The sequence below is a fragment of the Anser cygnoides genome, chromosome 10 (assembly GCF_040182565.1).
Source record: "Anser cygnoides isolate HZ-2024a breed goose chromosome 10, Taihu_goose_T2T_genome, whole genome shotgun sequence".
In the NCBI taxonomy this organism is placed as follows: Eukaryota; Metazoa; Chordata; class Aves; order Anseriformes; family Anatidae; genus Anser; species Anser cygnoides.
The window spans coordinates 3,116,528-3,141,008 of record NC_089882.1 but is presented as its reverse complement, the minus strand read 5'-3'; the positions used below and the strand labels follow the sequence as shown (position 1 = coordinate 3,141,008).

Genomic DNA, 24,481 nt, shown 5'->3' with positions numbered 1-24,481 from the left:
GGTCATTTACATTTATTTTATTTTATTTTAATTACACTACTAAAGAGGCAGCCCAGCCTGGAGCTGTGCCGGGTGCTGCTGGCAGCTGTGCTTTGCTTGCAGGACGTCAGGAGGCGGTCGGGTGCAGGTTCCTGGTATTTCAGCACGGTCCCGCCAGCGCCAGCAGGAGGAGGGCACAGCGGGGGGACAGGGGACAGGGCCAGCCGCCAGCCCACGCGTGTGGGCCCTCGCCCTCAGCGGGACAAGGGGGCTTTGTACTGGGCCTCCCTGCTAAAGCCGGAGAAGGCAGGAATGTCTGTGGGAAACTGTACAGGAGACCCTACCCTTTTGTGTAAAAAGAAAAAAAAAAAAAAAGAGAGAGAAAAGAAAAAAAAGAAAAACAACACCCAAAGGCCAACGACCCAAAGGCCACCCAAAGGTCATCAATTAACATACGCTGAAATAGCAAGAGGCGCATGGTTCCAGACATTTTCTTCTGCTCAAAACACACCACGAGTGAGTGCTGCAATAAACTGCCCCGGCCCGCTCCTGCTGGTCCCCATGCTCTGGGCGGGAGCTGCGGTGGTGGTGGGGCTTGGTGCGGAGTGGTCAGCGGGGATGGGATGGGATGGGGAGAGGGTGGGATGGGATGGGGATAGGGATGGGGTTGGGGATGGGGACAGGATGGGATTGGGATGGGGATGGGGATGGGGATGGGGACGGGGATGGGATGGGACGGGATAGGGACGGGGATGGGGATGGGATGAGGATGGGGTTGGGGGTGGGGATGGGACGGGGACGGGATGGGATTGGGATGGGGATAGGATGGGGATGGGATGGGACAGGACAGGGACAGGGACAGGGACGGGGATGGGATGGGATGAGGATGGGGTTGGGGATGGGGATGGGGATGGGGATGGGGATGGGGATGGGGATGGGGTGCGCCCAGCAGCGTTGCACTGCGCCCCGCGCCCCGCACCCGCGCACACGTGCGCGCAGCACCCAGCGCGCCCCGCCCGGCCCTGCCCCGCCGCGCGCCCATTGGCCGGGAAAGTTCGTTCCGGCGGCCGATTGGCCGGGGGCCGCCGGGGGCCGCCAATGAAAGGCGCCGGGCGGGCGGCGCGCAGCAGGCGGGCAGCGGGCGCTGCGCGGGAGGGAGCCGGGGCCGGAGCGCGCAAGGTGCGGTGCGGTGCGGTGCGGTGCGGTGCGGGACGGGACGGGACGGGACGGGACGGGACGGGACGGGACGGGACGGGACGGGACGGGACGGGACGGGACGGGACGGGACGGGACGGGACGGGACGGGACGGGACGGGACGGGACGGGACGCAGCTGGGGGAGCGGGACCGTGCGGAGCGGTGCGCGGCTGGGGGAGCGGAGCGGGACGGGGCGGTGCGGTGCGCGTTGCGGTGCGGTGCGCGGCTAGGGGAGCGGAGCGGTGCGGGACGCGGTGCCCGGCAGCGCGGTGCAGCCCCGCGGGCATCGCCCCGGGACGGTGCCGGTGCCGCCCCGGAGCCGGGCGCGGCTTCCCCGGTGCTGCCCCGTGCCGGAGGCGCCGCTCGGCTCCGCGCCCCGCGGCTGGGGGCGGCTGAGCCGCGCAGTGCGGGGGGCGCCCCGCTGCCGGCGGTGGTGGCTCCGCCGGGCTCCCGGCCCCGCTCCCGGCCGCGGTGCCCCGCGGGGGACGGGGCCGCGCCGGGAGGGAGCCCCCGGCAGCGGGGCCGAGCGGTGCGGGGCGGCCGCAGCCCCCGCGGTGCCCCGAGCCCCCGTCGGTGCGGCTCTTGGGGAAGCCGCTCGGGGCCGTCGGGGTTAGCTCCTGTCGGGCCGAGCTTGTGCGCTTGGGGGGTTTGTCCCAGGCTTCCTAGGGGCTGGGAAGTGCTTGCGCCCCTTGGTCGGGCCACCGAAGGCTCGCTTTTACCTAGAAAATCCAGGTTTCTGCTGGAGATGAGCAAATGAACCGGAATAACTGAAGCCCCCCCTTGGCACGGTGTGGAGCTGAGTGGAAGGGGCTTTAATCGCTAAATAAAAACGTGTGGGACGGGTCGGCAGGGAGCAGCTGCTCTTACGGCCTTACTCGATGTACCTGTGTCACCGCATAGTTAGGGGATGAGTTAAATGCCTAATGTCAGCGCTTCGAGGCTTCCACATTGTTGTAACTTCATCTCCCGCTGCCAGATGGCTGCGGTGGGGCAGTGCCAGCGTGGGGGCACCGCGGGACCTCCCCGGCCACGGGATGGCAGCTTCCCCAGCTTCGTGCCAGCGCTGGCCTCGGAACCCCCTCTGGGACAGGTCAGCCTCTGTCCCAGTGGCTCTGAGCAGTGCTGCTGCTCGAGCCGTTTGCTGGGTTTTGCAGAAAGCTGCCTGCTCCGTGCAGGTCGCCCTGGGCGGTGTTGGTGCTCGGCAGCAAGGCGCGCTGGCCAAAGCGTCCGCTGTTCAGTGACACCTTCTCATGGGCAGGTGCAGCTGAGGATTGTGCTGCTGCTCGTGGAGCTGTGGTCTGTTGGTTTTCATCGGGCACCAGCGTGGTTCCTGCCTTGGCCAGGGCTTTGCTCGCGGGGCTGGGGATGCCCCGGGAGCAGCAGGGTGAGATGTGGGCAGCGAGGAGGGCTGGGCAGTCCGCACCGTGGAAAAGCTGCCTCTGCACTAGACCCATCACCCAGGAGCTTCTCAGTCATCATCCTCAGAGGGGCTGGAGCCTGAGGCTGTGCAGTTGTGGGTCACAGGGTTTAAAAGCCTTTGAAAGGTTTCTCTGTGCAGAAACCCACCAACCCTTCCAAAACATGCGGCCTGATGTTTAGCTCCCTTTGGTGGAAGGATGAGGGATCATAAAGATCCGCCATCTTTAACTGTAATTTCCCTTAGATCTGTGAAAGGAACAGCAGAAAGTGCCCGCAGTGGAAGGGTGCGCTCCTGCGGGACATGTCGTCTTGTGGTCACTTGTGACCAGGCAGTGTGGAGCTTAATATCTCCTGCGAGGAGTGAGGGAGGCGAATACCCCACCTGTGTACCTCTTCCGACAGGCTGTCCGTCCCGGTTCGCCTCAGCTGGCACCGGGCACAACAGCATACAAAGAAAAGCCCCAGCTATTCTGCGCTTTGAAAGGGAAACAAAATGGCATAACAAGAACAAGAAAAATACTGAACCTGGATCAGTCTGGATAATACATGTCCAAAGACAAATGGGCGTCTTTGCAGTAGACGGCTGTTTAATTTCCTGAATCATGAGAAGGGCACTTTTTCTGGGCACAGGGTGAAATACTGTCAAATTTTAATTTGGTTTGGCAGTGTCGCGCAACCAGTTTGAGCAAGTCGGGGAAGGCAAGTCTGGAACTCATTAGGGCTTGCTGCAAGGCCCTGAAAATTTGATTTTTCAATCGCTGTTGGGTTTAATTATTGTTGATGTCTTGCCTAGCGTATTATGGGATTCTTTCTGAGGAAATTAAAACAGCATGAGCAGGACGGCATTCTGTTTGGCAAATGGGTTGTTTAGATTAAATTCTAAATGGAGAGTTAAAACTCGAAACCAAGATAAAGCATGATGGCTGGCATTTTGTGCTTTCCTGGAGCTATTTCAACTGGACTGCGGAGGCAGAAAGCATCAGGATTTGTGTACTGTTCTCACTAAATTCAGTCAATTTTTTTCAGGAGAAGAAAATAACCCTCTAAGCTAAAAGTGCTATTCAAAGCCAAGGTAAAGTTTACTCAGTTAATACAACTTTTGGTTCTTTAACTTTTTATTTCTTCAGTTCTCCAGCGTGGATTTTTTGCAAGCATCCAAAGCAGACAAACGGTAGGACAGGAAGAAAGTGCTGCTGCTGCTGTGGCAAGACCTGCAAGGTGCAGAGGTCTGGATGTCGCTGACCTTGGGGAGAGGCAGAAGCCAGCCTCTGTTTGCCATCAGCACCGTGGCTGGACACCTGAATACTCTGCGCACGTATCCGCAGATGTGCGTGGGAATGCTATTAAGGCTTGGGAGCTTGCCCCTTAAGTCCAAAATGTAGGGCATTTAAAAGCTAGAGTGTATTGGAGCCTCGGCTTTTTCATTCATTTCTTCATAAACTGTGTCCCTGGATGAAGACGCACAGGATTTTTGGGCTAAGTCCACAACTGTGCTTTCCCTGCAGAGTGACGCCTGCTCTGCAGCTCTCCGCAGAGCTTGGACAGATGGCTGCCTTTGTGGTTAGACGCTGAGCTCTCAAACAGCGAAGGTTACGCCTAAAAGTAGTCTTCCACAGAACACATCTGTGAAATCTATAGTCTGTCCAAAGCCACTCCGAAGCAATTTGAGCGTGCAGCAATAAAGATAGTAAACACTAACTGCAGGGATCGTGCGTGCGAGGCAATCACATCAGTCACTTAAATGCGCCAGTGCTCTCTTGTGTAAACACTGTCAGTGACTGTACAAGCAACTTCATCCCTGCTGTTGGAAGTTGGACCTCATCATTTTTAACAATTAGGCCATAGAAAGTTATTTATCTCTTGGAGACTTCTTGTGTCCGTAGTTCCCGGTTCTGTTCTCCATTAATAGAAATTCAGTGGATCACTGTGAAGCGCTGGTTCCTCCTCCACAAAGCTGCCTTGTGGCTGGCGAGGTGTTTTGCCCCAGCGTAGGTACAAGAGGTTACACGTGGCCCAGGGGAGACGACCATCGCCCTGCGTACCCTCTGTGAAAGGTGGTGTGCTGCTGTGGCTAAATCCCCACTCAGAGCTGCCAGCGTCATTGCGTTGGAGCCAAAGGGAGGAAATGCTGCTGCAGCTGTCATGGAGAAACAGATGTTGATCTTAATGCAGAAACCTGCTTAGCTCTGTGGACAAGTATTTATAGATATGAAATCATAAAGCACACATGGGTTAAAGAGCTTATTTTGGGACTTGGACTCAGGACTAAACCTAGCCCCATAAAACACAATTTACAAGTTACAAAATCCTTCTCATCCTGCAGGGAGGGAGTGTCTGGAGTATTTGTTTAGGCTGAGACTTTTCTTTTTTTTAAATATATAAAAAATTTGTATTTCAGCCATTCAGGAAAAGCAGTATTTAGCTGTCCTAGCTTGAAGCTATTGCTTTATTTAAGGATGAGGCTGAAAGAAAGGGAAAAGTTTAGGGGAAGCTATTTCCACTTTTTGGAAGAGGACCTGGAAAGAAAAAGAAAAAAAAATCTACTGTCGTCTTAGCAGGAGCATGTGACTGCAAACCTACCCAAAAGCACGGCGGCCAGGTGCTCGGGCTCTGCAGTGTGGGAGGTGGCACAGCTCCTCGCTTCTGCAACAGGGCTCTGGGCAGCCCCAGAATGAGCTCTGACTTCCCTCGCTGCCTCTGCACGCCTGGAGAAGTTCTGCTGTACTTCATGTGCTCTGCCACAGTCCCTTTGGGCACACCTTTGGCTTTCTCGTGTCTCGATCTCTGCAGCTGTAAAATGTGAATGGTTAAGCTGAGGAGGGATTTAGGAGGACTAAATCAATGATGTTGTATAAAAACCTCATGGGAGTAGCTCCTGAAGTGCAAAATGTCAACGCAGGGATGGAAACCTCAGCTCCTGATGATGGCTCCACACCATTTCCACTGCTGGAAGTGGGAAGGACAAAGCTGGCGTATGGGAAGGGAACTGATGACTAAAATGAGACACTTACCTGAGCACTTTGGAACTTATCACAGCTGCTGTTTAATTACATTTGGGTGGGTTCTTCCCATTCCATACACCTACTTGCAGCTTGTTTTGCTCTTATAATTGAGACCAAGTGTCTGAAGCACTGTCTTGTTTGTGGAAAAATCTATTCATTGTATTTTTTTTTTTAATTTGCCCTTCTCTTATCATTAATTCACACATTGTTAGTGGAGAAAGGAATCCTGCCAACTATGTGCTCTTGGAAGAGCAAGATATTTGCAGAGGCTCTGGTTCTGTTATCTCTGTCATCCTGTAGGTTGAGATCTGGCAGCTCTATTGAAATAGTTTCCTCAGATATCAGTGCCTTTCCCAGGTCTTTATGCTGCTAAAATAAAAGGCAATAAACTTCTTACTTTGCAAAGTGTAATATCAATTGGAGCCTCCAGTATTCTAGATGGTACTAACTCATTCACTGACTTAAATCCTAATGAGAATTTGAGGTAAGACAATCTTCATGAATGTCACTTTTTTTCCGTGAGCCTGGTAATTTGGATAACTGCTCAGAATCTGGTAGGGAAGCAAATAGCTTTTAAGTTAAGGCTACAATAGATGTTTTTCATCTATGAAAAGAAAACAAATCAAAGCTATCCTTTGCTGTTCCAAGTCAAAATTATTATAGATAGGAGCATGTGCAGAACTGATTAATGCACTTCGAAGAGCAGTTGCTCACACTCGCACAAGTTTATTCCATTTGCAGCCACTGTCAAGCAGCCCCTTCAAAAATAAATCTTGTCCTGAGCTGCCCATTCCAGAGGCTGTCCCCACTACGTGGCTCCTGCTTTGGGTGGTTTTCTGCTCGGCTCTGATGCTCGTGCCCGCAGTGCCGAGGGGCATTGCTCTGCTCCCCTGGGCTCTGCCTGTGCTCACCAGGGAGCGGCTGGGTGGCCTGCAGGTCCTGCTCCGCGCTAGCTCCTGAAGAACAACTCCACGAGAGCTGCTTGGAACTTTTCCACTTGCAATCTTTTGGGGCATTTTTCCCCCCAGTTTGAGAGTCAGGCTTAATGAGAAACAGGTGATCCCCTTCCTCAAGGAATTTATTAATAAGTTTTAGACTGGAAAACTATCTAGGAAAATGCTGAGTGAGATGGATTGCCCATCCAAATTACGAATTAAGATGCTTGAGGTCAAGCTTTTGAAAGGAGGCTTCTGCTACCCAAAGGAGGGCTGATTGTGATTCACCTACAATGATGAAAGGACCTTAACTCACTATTTTAGGAGGCAAATTAAATACTTTCAAAATATCTGTGGTTTTGTGGTTGTTTTTTCCCCTTCCGGAGGTATCCAGCCTTCCCTATTGGGGCCTTTAGGCCAAGTTTTCAGTGCCTCTGTGGTTACCTGAAATTCAGGATCATCATTTAGGTAACACCAAAAAGTGTTTTTCTGACATTGATTTGAATTCCACCTTGTCAATGCTGTTTAGCAGATAGCTCAACCTTTGGGGTTGCCCTGCTGTACTGCCTTGTTGAAAGGCAAACTGCTCGGTACCCTAAGCAGCGATAACTGCCCTTGCACTTAAATATCTGTATACAGAAGCTAATCAGGTGATGCAAATCAAAGGCCCTTATTTAAACAAGCACACACAAGTTCAGATTTGTTAGATTAATGCGATTCTTTTGCCAGCAGTAGGAACCACTGAAGGGAAAAACCTCTCCTGGTAATTGGACCAGGTTACTGACAGTCCCATTTGTCTGAGTGCTTCTGCTTTTCGGCTTGAATTAAGAAATGAGAATAGAAGTGAGAATATTTGACGTGGGTTTCTTGTTGGCTCGGAGTGCCTGTTACCCAGGCTACCTTTACTCTGTACAGCTGTTTGAAGCAGGGGTACCTTGAGGCCTCCCAGCAGCACGCAGCAGTGGAGCAGTGCTAGCTGCCGTACCGATTGCAGGGAGCAGCAGAGGATCTGTTTCAGTGCTAGTGCAGCACTGTACTGCTTTGCCTCAAAGTTAGGGCAGTCTCCCCCTGTGCACACCCCAGGGCTTGGCCTCTGTTGGCTCCGTCCCTGCTGCCAATGGGGGGTTTGCAGCAGTCCCTGACCTCAGCCCTTGGCCTGGCTGCGGCGGGGATGTGCTCGCAGGGAGCCCGGGGTCTCTGGGGGCTGCTGTGGGCAGCTCGCTCTGTGTCCCTGGGTGTGCCAAGAGGCTTTTCCTAACCCACAGCTGGTGCTGCTGCTCCGGCAGAGCCGAGGGAGGTGGGAGGCTCCAGCTCCAGCCCAGCAGGAGGATGGGGAGCTCACCCTTTTCGGGAGAGGCAGTTACACGTGTGCTGGGGGCTGCGGCTGGAGAGGGGACGGCGAGGTGCGTCTTACACCTGGATATAACAGAACAATCGCTGCAAATCTGCCCTGCTGGACCTGCACATGGAAGAAAAGTGCAAACAAAGAGGCTTTCTCTATGTACTGAGCCTGTCTTAGTTCCTGCCTTTAACTAAAAGACGGTCCCTTGGATGCATTAATATTTTGCTCTTGGGCTCGGCTGATTTTCCTGCCCTGGCCCATGCAGTACCTCGTAGCTCTGATTTGGGGTGTTGTACTTTTGCAGAACTTGCAGCGTTCCCCTCATTGCCGTACAGATACCTCTTCTGCCGTGTGTAAATGTTTACACCCTCCAGTTACTGGACTTCCTTTAAGGAAGTTTGACTTAGCTCCCTGTTATGTGAGCTTAGCTCTATTATAGTCAAATAATGACACCAAATTAATTGCTGTCCATCCGTATCCTTGAGACTCAACAATTGCACTGAGCAAACCAGTCCCACCCATGTGAATACGATCTGCCTTTTCCTTTTTTCTTTGTTCGGGGCTCTCTCAAAGCTACAATTGTTAATCTCCGAAATTCGTTGCAGCTGGAGGAACCCCACCCGGAGGGTTCACGCGGTGCCTGGACTGGGACTTTCGGGGCAGGGTGTCAAATGCCAAGGCTGTGCGAGGGTCTTCAGGGGCTGCACCAGAAGCTTGCCTTGTGTCCTTGGCTCTGCCACGAGGAGAGGTGAAACCAGGACCTCGGCTCTCAGTGCTGTTGTCAACGTGTAGTAACTTTTTGGAAGCCAGCTTTTCCTCCTCTCTCCCTAAAAAGGAGGAGGAAGCATACTTGAGGTAGTTACGTGTCTCCATTGCCGTTTTTAGCCTCCAAATAAGGTGTTGTGTAACGAGTACTTGCGGGATCCAGAAGGCTCGCTGCAGACGCAGGAGGGCCCCGCTCAGCCAGGCCCTTCTGGAGCTGCAGCAGCTGGTCCCAGAAGCCCTGCCAGAGGCTGGAGGGCGCGGGGTGGCTCGTGCAGCGGTGCCAGGGAGCAGTCACGGTGCCAGGGAGCAGTCACGGTGCCATGGATGTCACCCGACAGTCCGTCCTCGTGTCCTCCGCTGGCATGGAGCGCAGCGAGCTGCCTCCTGTCCGACTGCTGCACGCAACACCCGCTCAGGAAGGTGTATGTTCTTGGAAGCTTTCAGGGCTTTTGATTAATAACCATATTAGCCAAATTTGCCATTTGGCTGGAGCTGCCCCGCGTGTCTGGGGCACGGGGCCGGCACTCGCAGCGAGACCCTGCTGCCCGGGGGAGCCTTCTCCTCCCAGGGCGTTTCCCACCTGCAGAACTGCTGCAGTCCGCCTTTGTGGTTAGACCAAGGCCCCCGTGGATACGCAGGAGGAAAGAGGATTAAAGGTCTTCCAGGGGAGCAAGCATCCCTGAGCAGATAAGGATCTCCTCACTTCAGCAGTTGTCCTTTTGTTGCAGTGACTGACTTTGCAGCTGGAGCTGGCTCTGCTCTCCTGTTTCCGCCTTGCTTGTTGAGTCACTTAACCAAGACCCCGTCTGCCGCAGTCTCGTGCGGCAGCATGCTTCTGCTAGAGGAAAAATGAATTTGTCAAGGCTGTCTTGACCCTGTGCTTGTGCATGGCCAAAGAGAGATGGTGTAAGGAGCAGCCTAGTCTGGGCAGTCTAATAGCAAAAGAGGAAGAAAGCTAAGTGTCACTGAAAAGCCGGCACCAGACTCATGACTGCGTCTCTTACGTGGTGTTGGTAGCAAATTCTTCAGCAAGGGTGGGTGGGTGCCCCTGGCCGGGGAGGGGAGTGGGCTGCAGGCAGTGCAGCCTGATCTGCACCTGCTCGGCTGGGTTAGAGGTCGGTCTGCTCTTACTGTGCTCAGTTCCTTCGTGGCTCAATCTCACAGTCCTTAAAGGAAAGCAAAATACTGCTGTGGGCTCCTCCTGGCGCTTGGTTAATCTGTGTATTACAGACGTTAAGTGGAGCTTCCTGATCCTGCGGTGACATGAGATAAATCAACCTCTGCAAAAGCAGCTATTAGCTGAGGATGTCAGGGTGTTAGCTTTCCCGTACTGCCCTTCTTGTAAGCTCTGTTTAAAGTTTGTATTAATATTAAATTTCTTCCACCCATTACTCCGTAAAGCAGTTGGCTCTCAAGGAATGAGTTTCCTGGGAGCAGTGTGCTAGAGCTGCCCTGTGCTTCTGAGGCTAAACAAAGCGGAGGTGTTAAGTACATCCCCAGGCATTTTTTCCGCCCTGCAGATTGTATCAGCCTGTTCATCACTGTCTGCAGGAGGACCTCGGCAGCCACCCCGACTGCTGATGTTTTTGGTGCTGAGCTGTTTATCGCTACAGCGTCAGACTGGACGTGTGCAGACCACAAAACCAAGACAGCTCACGGGGCTTTGTGTCTGTATTGAGCCAATTACACATAAGGGTGGAAGGTACTCGTGTTCCCGGAGATGCAGCTGTAGCAGGGAGGGCTCATTTCTGAGGGCCCGTGCTCGCCGTAGCTGCTGTGTCCGCTCGGCACCGGCGGTCCGAGCCCGGCCCCTTTGTGGTCTCGAAGCTTGGCCGGCTTCCCTGTGGCGATAGCCCGGGCATGGCAGGGTTTTTACTCAAGGACCATTCGCTGGAAAACACTTAGCCGAGCTTAGTCTGAAGTCTCCTCTTCTTGGCCGTACTAAATCTGTGGCACTTAAAGCCACTGTTGTGAGGAGAGTGGAAAGAAGCTTATTTAAAGGGGTTTTATAGCCAAGGGGATGTGAAAACAGTGTTTTCTCCACGTGTCATTGAGGGTGGTCCCCTTGCAACAAGCTCAGTTGTCTAGCCAACTTCAGCAGACCAAAGGGCCGATGGCCAAGGTGTGCTGGACCGATCAGAGGGCGATGATACACCCAAAACTTTTGGAATCGCAGCTGAGCTGTGAGCAGAGCAAGCTGGGGGGGCTGGACCTTGACCGGCTCGTAACTTCTAACCAGGGGTCCGTCCTGCCAGGTGGGCCTGCCCTGGAAGCTCAGTGCTCCTTTGTCCTCAAGTCTAAACCAAGCAGGAATGACGTTTTGTTTTGTTTTGTTTTTCCCATGGCACTTGGCATTATAGGTTCTCTCTTTTCCAAAAATTGAGCAAACTTACCAGTGTCTAGGATGGCCCTGCCTTTGGCCAGTGTAGTGAAGCACAGCATTACACTGACCAAGAAGCTGGCATATTCCTGAGATTGTTCAGAGATGTTTTTGTGGGTAGAATGGCCTCAGTTTCCTATCATTTCACTGCCTAAGAATTTCCTCTGCCCTGACTTGCTTTCTCTCTCTTAGTAGCAAGAATGCTATCAGACTAAAAGCCAAAATAGAAATCTTAAAGTGCGTTGTATATCTAGTCATGGTGAGCAGAATTTGCTTTTCTTCCAAGCAGTTTGTTGACACAGACATTTTTTTTAAAGGCGTTACAAATGTCTTCACTCCTCACGTCTTACACTCTCGCATCTCTTTTCACATTGCTGTATCCAGATGGGCTTGGGCATAGGCGGAGTCCAGGACAGTCTGTTTCACATTCTTACTGGGTTTGGTGGGCTTTGCCATGTTATATGTCTCTTTTTTCCTTCTTTTTAAACAAGAAATCTCCTTTTATGCGTATTTGAGGAGCTAGAGCTGAGCTGCGAGGAGAAGCTCCATATCTGGGCAGGGAGCCCTGCTGACCAGGCAGCCCGGGCAGCCGGCACGGCTCCTGTTGTGGTTGGCCCCTGCACTGCGATGGGAATAAGGAGCTCAGAGCTCCCTGCGCTGCCTGGGGGGAGAGAAGCGTGCTGTCCCCCAAGCCAAGTACAGTGGCATTGCCGTGCTCCACGTCCTCGCGAGGGCAGATGCTGCCTGGAGGGGTCAGAGCTCGCAGGAGGAAATGCGAGAGGTGGTGGCTGAGTGCCCCGACCCGTGTGGAGGGGGCTCAGGTACATTTGGCAGGGTCTGTCCCTGCCATGGGGATGTCCCCCGAATTCACAGGGCCACCCACGCTGCCCTGCAGGCAGTGGTGGGGATGAGCTGCTGTCCCAGCCCCTTCCCCTACTGCTGCAGACCTGCACCTCCAAGGGCAGAGGAACCCGAGCCACCCCAGGAGCTGCACGTTGCCTTGTAAAGCTTCTGGATTTTCATATTTTCTTCATCCATTTCCTATAGCTCTAGACTTGCGGCTGCCATGCGCGGTGAGGAGCAGTGAGTCGTGCTATGGACACCTGCAAACAGAAGTTTCCAAAGAGATCTGGAGCTCCTGATGGTGAAGGCATCGGGGCTTGGCAAGAGCAATTGCACAAATGGGAGGGATGGTGGCTGGGTCTTCTCTGCAGGTCTGAATTTGTATGTGGTGGAAAATAAGGGCTGGGACTTCAGCTCCATCTTAAGGAAACAGATCCCCAGCCTTCAGTACGTAGCTCAGAGGTGGGGATTGCCCATTAATGCCCCAGGTTTGTTCTGCAGGTGAAACAGTGGCAGTTTCAGATGAGAGCTGAGATTTCAGTGTATCAAATCTGATCCACTTTGCTGTATGCATTTCAGCTGAGTAAATGTGTAACTGGTGAGACCGTAGTGAAAGTTCAAAAGCGCTTCCCCAGGGTGGTGTTTGCAGAGGAACTGTGCCAAGGTGGCAGGTGGGGAGGTGAAACCTGCATTTCAGCCCGTCTGATAAGCTTCACCAAGGCAGCGTCTGCTACAGGGCCGCATCAGAAGTGTTCTGATGTGAAAACTCAGAAAATCACAGGCTCCCAGTGGGAAGAGCCCCAGGACTGCTGGCCGGATGGCGTGGGGTGGTGCTGGCTGCTGCGACACCGCCTGCCTGCTGCTGCCCAGCATCACCGGGCTGCTGGCCGTGTTTGCACACCCGCACCGCCGTGTGCCCAAAGGGCCTCACGGGCGTTCATGTCGGCAGAAGAAGCCGTTAGCTGAACAGAAGTTTTTAACCCTTTTTGTGTGAGGTCCTCCAGACTTGTCCTTCCATGGCCAAGCTGGAGGCGGTCCATACACAGCGGCGTGGGGCACCTTGCTTCCTGGCTGGACTGTCCACAAGCCTTCAGGATGCACGGGCAGCGTTTGGAGCTGGAAGCTTTTGCAGCAGGGGCAGGTGTCCGAACACGAAACCCAGCAGCCTGCTGCAGAGGCCATCCACAAGCTGGGCAGCAGGGCTGGGGCGCAGGTCTCAGCTTCCCCAGGGACTGCGTGGGGCACTTAGTTAGCCCCAGCTACATGTGGAGCTGGCACGTGAAGCAGAGGTCTCATCTGGACAAGTAGAATAAATTACCAGGACAGGGGTCCATGAACCCTCAGGCAGTAAAGAAATACCGGGTTTACATCCCGGCATGAAGGCTGCAGGCAGGTGGCCACCCCCTGGATGGCTGAGCTCCCACCCTGATACCTGGGGACTCCAAGGCTTCGGGTTGTCTTGTTGGGTGGCTCCATGTGCTCTTGCTGCTGACGGTGCTTTTCGCTTTGCTTCCCCTCTGCATGGGCTATGTAATGACGCTTTTCCAAATCAGTTTATTTAATCCAGATGTTTGCTTTTTGAATAAACAAACATTCATAGTCCCATGTCTGTATCATAGTCCCTTGTCTGTACTCAGCTTCTGTCTGGTTCATTAAGATTAGAGTCGGTTTAAAAAAAAAAAAAAGGTAGATATGTAGCACACAGTTCCAGAACTGACAAGATTTAAAGCGGTCTGTGTGTCAGAAATGTAAATGTGTGTCTGTTCTGGAGAGCTGGGTCAGAGCTGAAGAATCAAAAGCATCCTATTTTCTGCATGCTAGAGGCAGGGGGAATGTGTGTGCATGCACTCAAGTGCATGTTAAGACCATTTAGAAATGTATTTTTATGAATTCCCAGGATGAGAGGTCTGTCCTTTCAATGGTCTTCCGAATGTCTGGAAAGACTAAAGGTGAAATCTGAAGTGAAAACTAAAGGTGAAGTCAGAGGCACAACTGAAATAGCAGGCCCTTGGACAAAGGGAGCAGGAACGGACCATTTTGTACCGATGGGGATGGGTTTCTCAAGGATGAGCAGTCTAGTGGGAAGATGAAAAAAATGGGAGCTGGGGCAGGAGGAGCAAAGCAAGCACTGCTTGAAGTAGCGCATGGTCGTGTGGCAGGACGAGCGCAGCTCGGAAACACACGTGGGTGAATTAAGATTGCGCAGGCAGCACCACCCTGCTCGAGCACTGGGAGCCTCTGCAGCCCTAGCTGTGTTGGGAAGGACTCCGCCTGGGCGCACACCGATGCCTGGTCGATGCCTGGAACAAGCTGCTACTTCTAGAAGAATAAGTGTACACAGACTGCATGCATGGGAGCAAACAAAAAGGACATGGTAGTGCATGGGAGCAAACAAAAAGGACATGGTAGTGCAAGATTTGTATGCATTAAGCCTTAAAGAAAAACGAGCTTCAAAGTGGTCAGAAAATTGCAGGAGGCTGGCATTTTACAATGCCTCCCAAGGACTGGGAGTACTGGGTGTGCTGGCGTGGGTGGCAGAGCAGAGAGCTGGCTGCAGCTTTGCTTGCAGACAGTAACCCTGTGGAGCTGCCACCACTAGTGGAGTTGTTTTCCTTAAGCCCATTTTTACAGGGAACAAAGGTGTCTTTCAGACAGGAGTCTACGAGTTCCTGTAAAAACAGCCAGGCTGACAAGCCCAGCGCCCGCCGTGGCCCTCCTCCCCGATGCTTCCTGCAGCCCTCGCTTCTTGGCTCCCGCCGTACCCTCCTGCATTCCTCACATTCACAAAGCCATGTTCAATAAGTCTGCGGCACAGACACTCAAACAAGTTTATTCTCAGCGTTATTGGCTCCTGCTGTGACTCCTTGCACTTGCCTGCCTGCTGCTGGGAGGCTGTCAGGGCTGTCTGTGCGGCAGTGAGCACCCACGTACGTAGCTGCTGCGAGCGCAGCACAACCGCGGCGCGTCTTCCCCTCCCGCTGCCTTTCCTCCCGCAGCCCTTCCCTGCTGCATTTCCTCTTCACCATGGAAAGCACCCATAAAGCCCAGCACCCGAGATGAGGGAATGTGTCACTCCCCAGATATATCTGAGTGCCTGTGGGACAGACAGAGGAGGTGCAGGCTGCGCTGCAGCTGGCAGCCTCAGGTCACGGCAGCGTGCCTCCGCGCCTCGCCGCAACCTCGCTGCACCGCGGCGCTCCTCGGCCGGGGCTCTGCTGCTGTGGCGCCGGGGTGGGCGTTCTGGGCCGTCAGGTCCTCTGGTAGCTTGCACCAGGCTATCTGCTTCTGGCTTTAGTGGCGTGCCATGAAATCTCTCTGGCTTGCACAGATGCATATGTGCTGTATATGAGTTGACTGCAAATAATATTTTAGTAAGACCACAAGGGTGGCTGCCCAGCACCGTGTGCATGCTAGATGTGCCAGCTCAAACCCACCTTCCTCACAGTGTTCCAGGCCAGTTATGGCTCTGGCATGTGGCCTTCTCTCGATTTGAGGTAAAAAACTTCAACCCGACCATCCCTGTGGAATCCCATAGCCAGCCTGCATGGACAGGGATCAGACAGCATCTGGGAGATTTGGGGCATCACGGCGTGTAAGGCGTGGCCAAAGAATTCAGCATCTGAAGGACCGAGTGCAGGGCTAGCGCTCAAGCCCTGGATGCTCTTTGAGAAGCAAACCTTTCCAACTGGTGTTCTGCTCTTTTCCAGATGTCCGTGAGCCAGCAGCAGTCGGGAAGAGGTGTGCCATGCTTACGCTGCAGAGGGACGTGCACAGGCTTCGAGCCACATTCTTGGAGGTAATGTCTCTGCTGGGATGGGCCCTACCTCTGAGGCTGTCCTTTTGGGTCCTGTTGATGTTGTATCGGTGGCTTTGAGGGCAAAGAAAAGCTGCAAAGTCCTTGGGCAGTGCTGGGATGGTGCAGGGAGGACACACTGTCTTGCTTGGACAAGCGCTGGGTGGAAACCACGCTTGTGCTCCCTGCTCTCTGTCCCCCTTCCTTCACTGAAACTGCTGTTTTATTTTGATTTGGTTCGTGACTACTTCTTTAATTGATGCAATTAGAGGATGGTTTGAATCATACTTGTTGCAAGACCCTGCTGAAATACTTCAGGTTGCATCAGAGTTGGTCTGTCCTTTTAAAGCTTGATGGGAAAGTTGTCCAGCAGAGAATGGTCTTACAGACCCATACAGACCCATCTCTGTTCTATAGCCATTGTAATTAAGACTGTAGAATACCCTGAGCTGGGAGGGAGATCCCCAAAGGTCATCAAGTCCATCTCCTTAAAATGGTGGACGCGTGGCTATCAGTTCCCCTTCCAGTGGTCACCTTTATAAAGGCGTGTAAAGCCTCGTAGCAGGCGAGGTTTGTGCTCTGCAGTGGGAGGCTGGGAGCTCTGGTGGTGCCTTCGCGGGACAGCGCCAAGGCTGGCAGCGCTCTGCTCCAGCCCCGCGGCTCGCGCCAGGGAAGCCTTTCGGCCTATGTCACCAGCCCAGTTTGCATTTACCCTTTTAGCGTGGCTGGATCTCGGTGGCAGAGCCTTTGAAAAAGCGCGTGCCTCCTGCCACCACAGTGTATCAAAAGGACGATCTCGCTTGTCGCTCGCAGGAAAATATGCAAGTCATGCAAATGCAGCCAGGAGGATCACAGCCTGAGCTCCGACTTGGAGGATGACCGGAAAATTGGCCGCCTGCTGACGGATTCAAAGTACGCCACGCTCACTGCCCGGGTGAAAGGAGGGGACGGCGTTCGCATTTACAAAAGGAACCGCATGATCATCACCAACCCCATCGTGTCGCGGAAAGACCCCACCTTTGACACCATCACGTATGAGTGGGCTCCGCCGGGGCTCACCCAGAAGCTGGTAAGGGAATACAGCTCAGCTTTGGAATAAAGGTACCATGAAAAATAGCAAAGCAGGTGGTTTGCCTCACAGAGCAAAACTGAACGTAATATTTAGTATTTTGGAAAGCCACATAAATATCCAAAGCAGGTAGAAGAGAGGAATGGGTTGACTTTGGGTTTGTGTAGGCTTGCTTACATTTCTAATAGAAGTCGGTGCATGTTTTACAACAGGAAGGCTCGCTCCTTTGGTAACATTCACGTCCAACGAAACACTGCTGAGGAGAGATCCCATCTGGGCCATCCTGCATGCAGCCCACAGAGGCATTGCCAGGCTCAGAGAGCCCAGAGGGGTGTGGAAGCAAGTCCTGCAGGCCCTTTTGGGGTGTTGTGAGCCCTGCACAGCCAAGTCTGGGCTGGGGTTTGATCGTCCCTAAACATGCCCCAAGGAGGCTGCCAAAGAGGGAGACGGCTGTGAAAGCTGTGGGACACGCACGAGGATGGTGGAGCTGCGCTGGCCACACGTTGAGCCTAGAGACCTGTTCCGTCTACGTCCAGCTCTGTAAATTACTCTGTTATGAAAACGGGCTTTCATGATAAGGCAGAAATAGCTGTCCTCTGTATAGCAGTGGTTCTCTGCACGCTGAGGTTATCGGTAATGTTGGACTTGTGATAGGCCCGGCACCTCCGCTTCGTTAGGCAGGAGCGTAGGCGGCTCTCCCTGTGCCTCCACGCAGCAGACGGGCCTGGCCCCTGCCCCAAGCACAGCGCCGCTGCCGCTCGGGCACTGGGCCCACAGCCGCGGAAACGCCGTCATGGAGCCGGGGCGTAGCAGCCGGTGCGTCTGCAGCATTCGCTTCCTGGCTTAACTTTTTGTATTGCTGCTTTCCTTCATTTAGGCTCAGATGTGCCAGGCAGGGGGGTGATGGGTCTGGAGTAGCCCTGGGGGTGGGTGCTGCAGCAGCCGGTCCCTGTCCTCCATCCCTGTCCCTGTCCCCAAATCCATCCGCAGCGGGGCGGGCAGGCGAGCCGTCGGCTGCCTCCTGGCACACAGGCGCTGCTGCAGGCCCTGCCGATGGCCGCCCTCCAAGGGGAAGCGGGCGGAGGCACCTTCCTGCTCCTGCCGGCCGGCCTGGGCAGGCAGCATGGCACGGCCCGGCGAGGCAGGGTGCAGAGGGGAGGGAACCAGCAGCTCCCCCACTGAACCAGCACGGCGAGGGATGAATGCTGGAGCTAGACCCAGACCTGGTGCTGTTTGACAGACTATATTCAGGACCTAAAAGTGAGCCCGGTGTGAACTGTCAGCGTGCATCAGCACGCAATGGTGCTTGTCTAAAGATCCTTCTGGAAGCAGGGTTTCTCGTGCTCTGCAGGACTTGCAGCTGGAAGCTACAGCCCCTGGGCTGTTTTTTGGAGCTTCCTTGCGCAAGGAACAGGAGGGGAAAAGGACGTTTGTGGCAACAGGCTCACTCTGCTGCTGTGCACAACCTGGAAGCTGGTGGGCAGCAGCACCGTGGGCAGCATGACCCCCCCAAGTCACCCAGAGCTGGTCCAGATGAAAATACTTCTGCTCTGAGCACACAAAGAACTCAGTGTAGAAAGGGGAGAGAGCAGGCATCGTCCCATGCTGTGGGGGCGGACCGAAAGCCCCCAGCCCCGTCCCACCTTCCTGTGCCTGGTTTGCCTGGGTCAGTAGTAATGCTGCTGTGGGAACGCATGGAAGTGGTCTCAGGCGTGTGGAAATCAGTTAGCCAGGAGAGGACTTCTGGAGGGAAAGGACTTAACTGAACTTTAACTGTGCTGTGGTACTGAGAACATTACACATTACACCGTCATTAGTGGACAGCTTTTGCTCTTCAAATTAAACAAATAGTTTAAAGCTGCTTAAAATTGCAACCAGATTTTTTAGAAGATGAATTGGGAAACAAATGTGGAAATTGCAGCTGCAGACCCAAGTGACAGACCTGTTATTTACTCTTAAACTCAGTAGTCCTCGCCCTGTTGGGAAGGCTGTATGGGAGGTGCCACGAGGTCCGTACTGGAAACACAGATGGGCACGCAGCTCTGTAACCAGCTTGTGCTGATGAGAGCAGACCCCTGGGCTTTAGTAAAGGACCAAGACTCCCACTTACTTGACTGTCTGGCTGTTCAATCATAGTGCTTCTGCTTGTAGTTTCCTTTCTTTGACTTTTTTTTTTTTCCTTTTGGTAGGAGCTAGCAAAGCAGGAATGTTTGTTTAACCAGTGTTTGCCTTCCACAGGTCCCAGGGGGAATTAGGGAACTTGTTGAGGGATGGGGAGAACAATGATGGCACTTCTCCAACCTAGCATGATTTATTAAGCAGCTGCCCAGCCCGGGATTTATCAGAAATTCAATTTTCACTGCTAAAAGCTGGCTGCAGAGAGGTGCTGCTGGCAGCTGGCACCTCGGGACAGGGTCAGCTCCGTACAGCGAAGGAAGCCCAAAGCCTGCTGTTGCCATGCTGCTTCCTTTTGTGACCCTGAGCCCAGACATGCCTCTTGCAGGCATACATCTGTGATTGTAGCGTGCAGCACTGAGCAGCAGGGCACAGCAGGGCTGGGTCCTCGACAGCTCCATGACCCAGAGCATCGCATTCAATCCCTGCAGAGCCAGCAAGGGGAGAGGCTCAAACGCAGGCGCTTCATGGAGCTTTGGAGCTTCTTGCCTCTCTGAGTTGAAGTAGTGCCTAAACAGATTGGGAGTTATCTGAGTTCAAGTAAACAGTGCTCAGGAACTTTGAAGACAACCTTGATAAATTTTGGCTTAATGATCAACTTGACAAACTCAGGAAGAATATTGGATGTCAACAATTCTCGATTAGTTCAAAAGGGACTTTGGCCAAAAAGCTTTTAGTGCATAACTGACTCGCTCCAGCGATTTCCTTCTGAAGGCAAAGTGGAAACTGTTTTTTTTTTTGTTTTTTTTTTTCATATTGTTGTTGTGAAGTGAATGGTCCAATAACAGGGGAAGCTCAGAGTATGTTTTCATTAAGCCATGCCTGGATAAGTTATGATGTAGATATTCAGGGTCTTTGGGGAAAGTAGAAAGAGCAGTTCATAAAGTATCTCTTAAAAAAAAAAAAAAGTAGTTAACAGTGCTGAAAACTTAAAATGGTTTTCCTCAAAATCATCTGTGCTAAGGCAGCATAATAAAGCATTTGACAGCAGTAATACATGATAGTAGCAAAAGAAGCAGCTTTTTATTATCCTTTATTTCAGTTTTTGGTGTCAGGTTGAATTATTTTTCCTGGTCTATTCTCTGGACACATTTTAAGACATCTGCAGTTATAACCTTAAGCATTCCCTTGACCGGGGAGTGAAGTCACGCTGAACGTCTGCACAAATGCTGAGAAGTGCCACTGAGCAGTCCGGCTGTCCTTTTAAGAAAGGCTTGAGGCATTGCTCAAAGCCTGGCACCAGAGAGGAGCAAGATGCTTCAGATGCACGTGCTGGCACTTTGCTGCTCTTGTAGCTCTGGTGTAAGTGTGCGTTGGTCCTGGCCCATTTGTACTGCATTCTTTCTTCCACTGAGATTACACCAAACTATCTGCTAGTGCTCTTGCTGCAGCTGAACCAAGCCAGCAGGCTGCCTTGTGTACTCTGTCTTAAAGTTCATCACCATACAGCAGCGAGATATTTAGTTTGCTTTTCTTTCCAGCTGTCAAGTATTGATGGCAGTATCTTTATTTTCTGAGGCACGCTGTGTGAGGCCTGGGATGAGCTTTAAGTAAATTTTTGTCTTTTGCTTCTGTAGTTTCTATTAGGCCTTTTGGCTTCTGTGAAAACCATCTTTGTAGCAAAAGTTTTTTACTGCATCCTCTGGCTTTGTAACCCATTTTTCCCAAGCAGCACCTTCTCCCATGAGGCTACCGCTGTGCCTCTGCAAACTTCTAGATACCAATCCTACCAGTGCACAGAGGCACAATAGACTGAATTTTGATGTCTAATGCAATGTGCAGCAACATTAACATATGCTCCAAGACATGGGGAGGAAGGCCTGACTCCATTAAATCATTTGTTTTTTGCTGTCACAAAACTTCAAGGGGGAATATTGCCCTGAATATTGCTGTTTGGCTGCAAGTAGCTGGAGTGGAAACTGACTTTCAAATTTACAGAAGCACGATGAGCTGTTCAGTGTCACCTTTCTGTATTTAAAAGGCCATATTGAGCTAGACTATGTACAGTGAATAGTTAATCACTTCTCCATTCCTTTAAAATTCAATTTTCAAATGCTGACCAAGTAAGAAACAAATCTAATGCAGCTGGATGCTGGTCTTTAAAACTCAATGGCAACGAGCCAACTGGCTGCCCGTTTGCTCTTCACACTACAATAGGAAAAATGTCTTGAGTGGGAAACTCCCTTCCCTTTAAGCACCAGGCCAGAAAGAAGTTAAGTGCGCAGCCCCCCCTTCCTGCAGATGTTGCTCCAGCCTAGGGGCAGACCGCTCCAGGATCCGTTTACTCTGCTCTTATGGCAGTGGCTGGGGGCCAGCTGAGTAGGAGACTAAACTTCAGAGACGGTTTCTTGGCATTTGCTTCCCACGTTGCAGGGCATCAGTGGCAAAACACCGTCCCTTTATTGCAAAATCAATAGTCCAGTAGTGTGGCTCTTGGAGATGCAGACTCAACAGACATCTGATTACTTTTTTTATTAGGATTTTATGTGAATTGTAAAGGGACTTTTCACTATAAATTGTGCTGCATGAATTCAGTGGGGAACTGTGGGGTGCTGTTCTCGGTTCCTCACTGTAAGGAACGTGTTTCTCAGGCTCCCAGTCCCTATGGGCAGGGTGACACTGGCTGATCTCCAGTTTACGATGAACTTTGATGGGTTTCTGGGCTTTTCAGCAGCCTTGTTGTCTGTCCTGCTGCTGGCGAGGGAGGGTGCGGTGGGATCTGGACGCCAGCCAGCGAAGCCAGCAGGAGCTGGGGGAGCTGTCAGTAGGTCGTTGTCTTTTGGCACTGCCCGAAGTGCACGACATGAGGAGCTTCATGCAAGCATAGCCTGCGGTGTCTGATGCTGCAATGATCTGGTTCGGGTAAACACAGCGAGGTGTGCAGCAGAGCAAACCCACTTCTTTCTCTGTTTTCTGAGGATGAAAACTGTCACTGATCAGCGATAGCCTGGCTGCTGCCTGCATCTGAGTAAATTTGGCCTTTTATCGCTAAACGGCGGGTTGGAAGTTGCGAGGGGGAGGCGGGCAGGGGGTCGGTGATGCTGACTGTCGCCTCTTGCCCCCTCCAGGCCATGCAGTACATGGAGCTGCTCCCCAAGGACATGCAGCCGGTGGCGGGCACCGACGGGGCCTACCACCGCCGGCGGCAGCTGATGAGGCAGCTCCCGGTGTACGACCACGACCCATCCCAGTGCCGCGGCCTGGCCGAGGGCGAGGTGAAGCTGATGGAAGACTTCGTGAAGAAGTACAAGGCCGAGGCGCTGGGCGTCGGGGAGGTGGCGCTGCCAGGCCAGGGCGGCAGCGGGAAGGAGGAGGGGAAGGCGCAGGACACGGGCTCGGCCGCCGGCAAGACCCCCGAGACCACCAATGGGGCCCTGGAGAGCACGCCCGCGGCAGGGCTCTACGTAAGTGCTGTGCTCTGTGGTGGGACGGGCTGGTGGCAGTGCCCTGCCTCTGGGGTGCTTTGGGGGCAGGTACGGTGTCAGCTGAAAGAAAGCAACAGACAAACGTGCCAGCAGGAATTTCCTTCCCTTGTTTACAATGCTGCTCCTGCTCGTCCAAGCCTGCTGTAATGCCTTTCCAAACCGGCCGAGCAGTGCCGGGATGCTTGGTGGCATCACAGCGTGCTGCAGTGCAGTGGTGGGAGAGGCACCGGTGGGGCCCCCATGTGCTCCTCCATCCCAGCCGGGCACAAGTACCCATCCAAGAGCCATGAGGAAGGGTTATCTTTCCTCCCCATCCTCATCCCTCCACAGCAGATGCCTGTTGAACCACCAGGGCATGTAAATGCCTTTTGTTTCCTGCTTGCTGTAGGAACCAATGACTTCAACGTTGGATTCTTGGCAGCTCTGAAAGATTGAGCTTGATATGTTCCCAGGTGACTGTGTAAAAATAAGATCAGAAACTGTGCGTAACTGCAAGTTCAAGTATTTTCAGCTAAGCCTCCAGAGCAGTACAAATAGAGAGAATACAAGTGACTATAGGTGGTGGCTCAGCCTAATTAATGCAGAGCTATGAACATGGAGACAGTACTGCAGGGGCCATGATTACTCTGGAGAACTTTGAACAGAGCATGCACGTCTCCGGACATAAAAACACATTTCCACAAGGAAGCAATTGAGATTCCCTAGCACCCTTTTAGATTTATGTTCTCTAAGTGCAGTTGAGTGGCCATGGTGACTGCTGAACAAATGCTTATCATAAGATATGTTGAGTGAAAATATTTCATACTGGCCCTTGTGAGGGTAACTTGCAGCAGAGGATTTAAAGCTGAAAAAAATGGTATCTGAATGTTTTTAAGACAAGATTTTTCTAGCAACTACTAAACTGAGATTGTAACATGTTAAGAGCAGTTTTCATTTTCATTCCTTATTGGGTAATGTCTCCCCTCTGCTATGTCCTTTTCTATTAACACATATCTGACTTTCAGAGTCCAGTGATGCAGCAGAAGTTTTTCAGTATAATAAAACATTGATTTGGACAAAGAATTTTAAGCTAAAAGAAGCCAAAAAAGGAAGGTTTCTATTAAATTCATTAATAAAAGTCATCTTAGCAATGAGGGTTTATTTAGCCTACAAGATTGTCCTTCCAAATAAATACATAACTGTGATGTTATTCTTCTTAGACTTTAAAACATTATTTTTCTAGAGGCACAAGCTGGAAAATGGAATTGCTGCAAAATCAGTTGTAGGAGATGCTCTCTGACTAACATGCTGTGCAGCTCAGCTCCCAGCACACAGAAGAGGACTGTGGTTTCTCACCGTGCCAAAGACAGACCTCCTATTTCCCACTCTACCAAAACACCCATCATTTAGTGTGATCTCCAGTGCAGGAGTTAGAGCAGCTGAGGTAAAGTGGATGGACTATGCCCCAAAAAGGTGAAATGTGCTGAACTTCCAGAAGATCTGCTGGTTTTCACAAAACTGCATGGAGAGGAAAGTTCTGCCATAGAAAAATAAGGCAGCAAACTTTTCCATAGTAGCTTATGTCAGTGTTAAATAGTACCAAGTTGGAAGAGGAGGAGGAAGAGGAGGGAGCCCACCTTGGTGTGGGCTGGGCTGGCCTGGCCGGTGTTGGGATGTTCCCCATTTCCTCTGTGTGTTCCAGGCCTGCTTCTGTGGGGCACCCTTGTATTGTGCAATACTGTACCGTGTGTGAAATGGGTTGTTTCGTAGCTATGTGATAGTAATTTTTGAGTCCTTGCTGTTCTTGCTAAAACATCATAATTTCTCTTTCTTCCCTGCTATCCTATCCATGCACGTTTCCTTCATTCTGTTCCTGAGATTTCCAGTTCCTTGTGCCCCTCTAACAACCTGATTCTGCACGCTTTAGTGCAGACTGCATAACAGATTTGTCAGTCCTTGAAGAGACAGTCCAAGATGCAAATGCTCTTATTATGTAGCACTTTGCAATATGCGTGAGGCTGAAAGTCAAGATGTGAGCAAAAAAGAGCTCCATAAAGACTCAGAATAGATGTTAAGGGGACTGAGAAATGAGGTGCCCAAAGGCAACGACACTGGAGGTGTTCATGTCTGTGTTCAGAGCTGAAACGTAGATCCACACGCTCCAGATGTGGAGGTTTAG

General features: G+C 52.2%; 1 protein-coding gene across 3 annotated transcripts in view; it reads left to right on the top strand.

Moving 5' to 3' along the window:
* Positions 1–1,074: 1,074 nt before the first annotated feature.
* The window catches only part of LMCD1 (LIM and cysteine rich domains 1), a 29,508-nt gene continuing 6,101 nt past the window's right edge, over positions 1,075–24,481 (top strand). The window contains exons 1-4 of one of the 3 annotated variants that reach the window (XM_067002973.1): positions 1,075–1,158; positions 15,569–15,657; positions 16,468–16,723; positions 21,967–22,302. In XM_067002973.1, coding sequence (XP_066859074.1) covers positions 1,078–1,158; positions 15,569–15,657; positions 16,468–16,723; positions 21,967–22,302 — 762 coding nt within the window. In that variant the 5' untranslated portion in view covers positions 1,075–1,077. Of the gene's footprint in view, positions 1,159–1,312; positions 1,338–15,568; positions 15,658–16,467; positions 16,724–21,966; positions 22,303–24,481 lie in introns of those variants that run through there. The other 2 variants (XM_067002974.1, XM_048071319.2) reach the window with 2 other exon arrangements.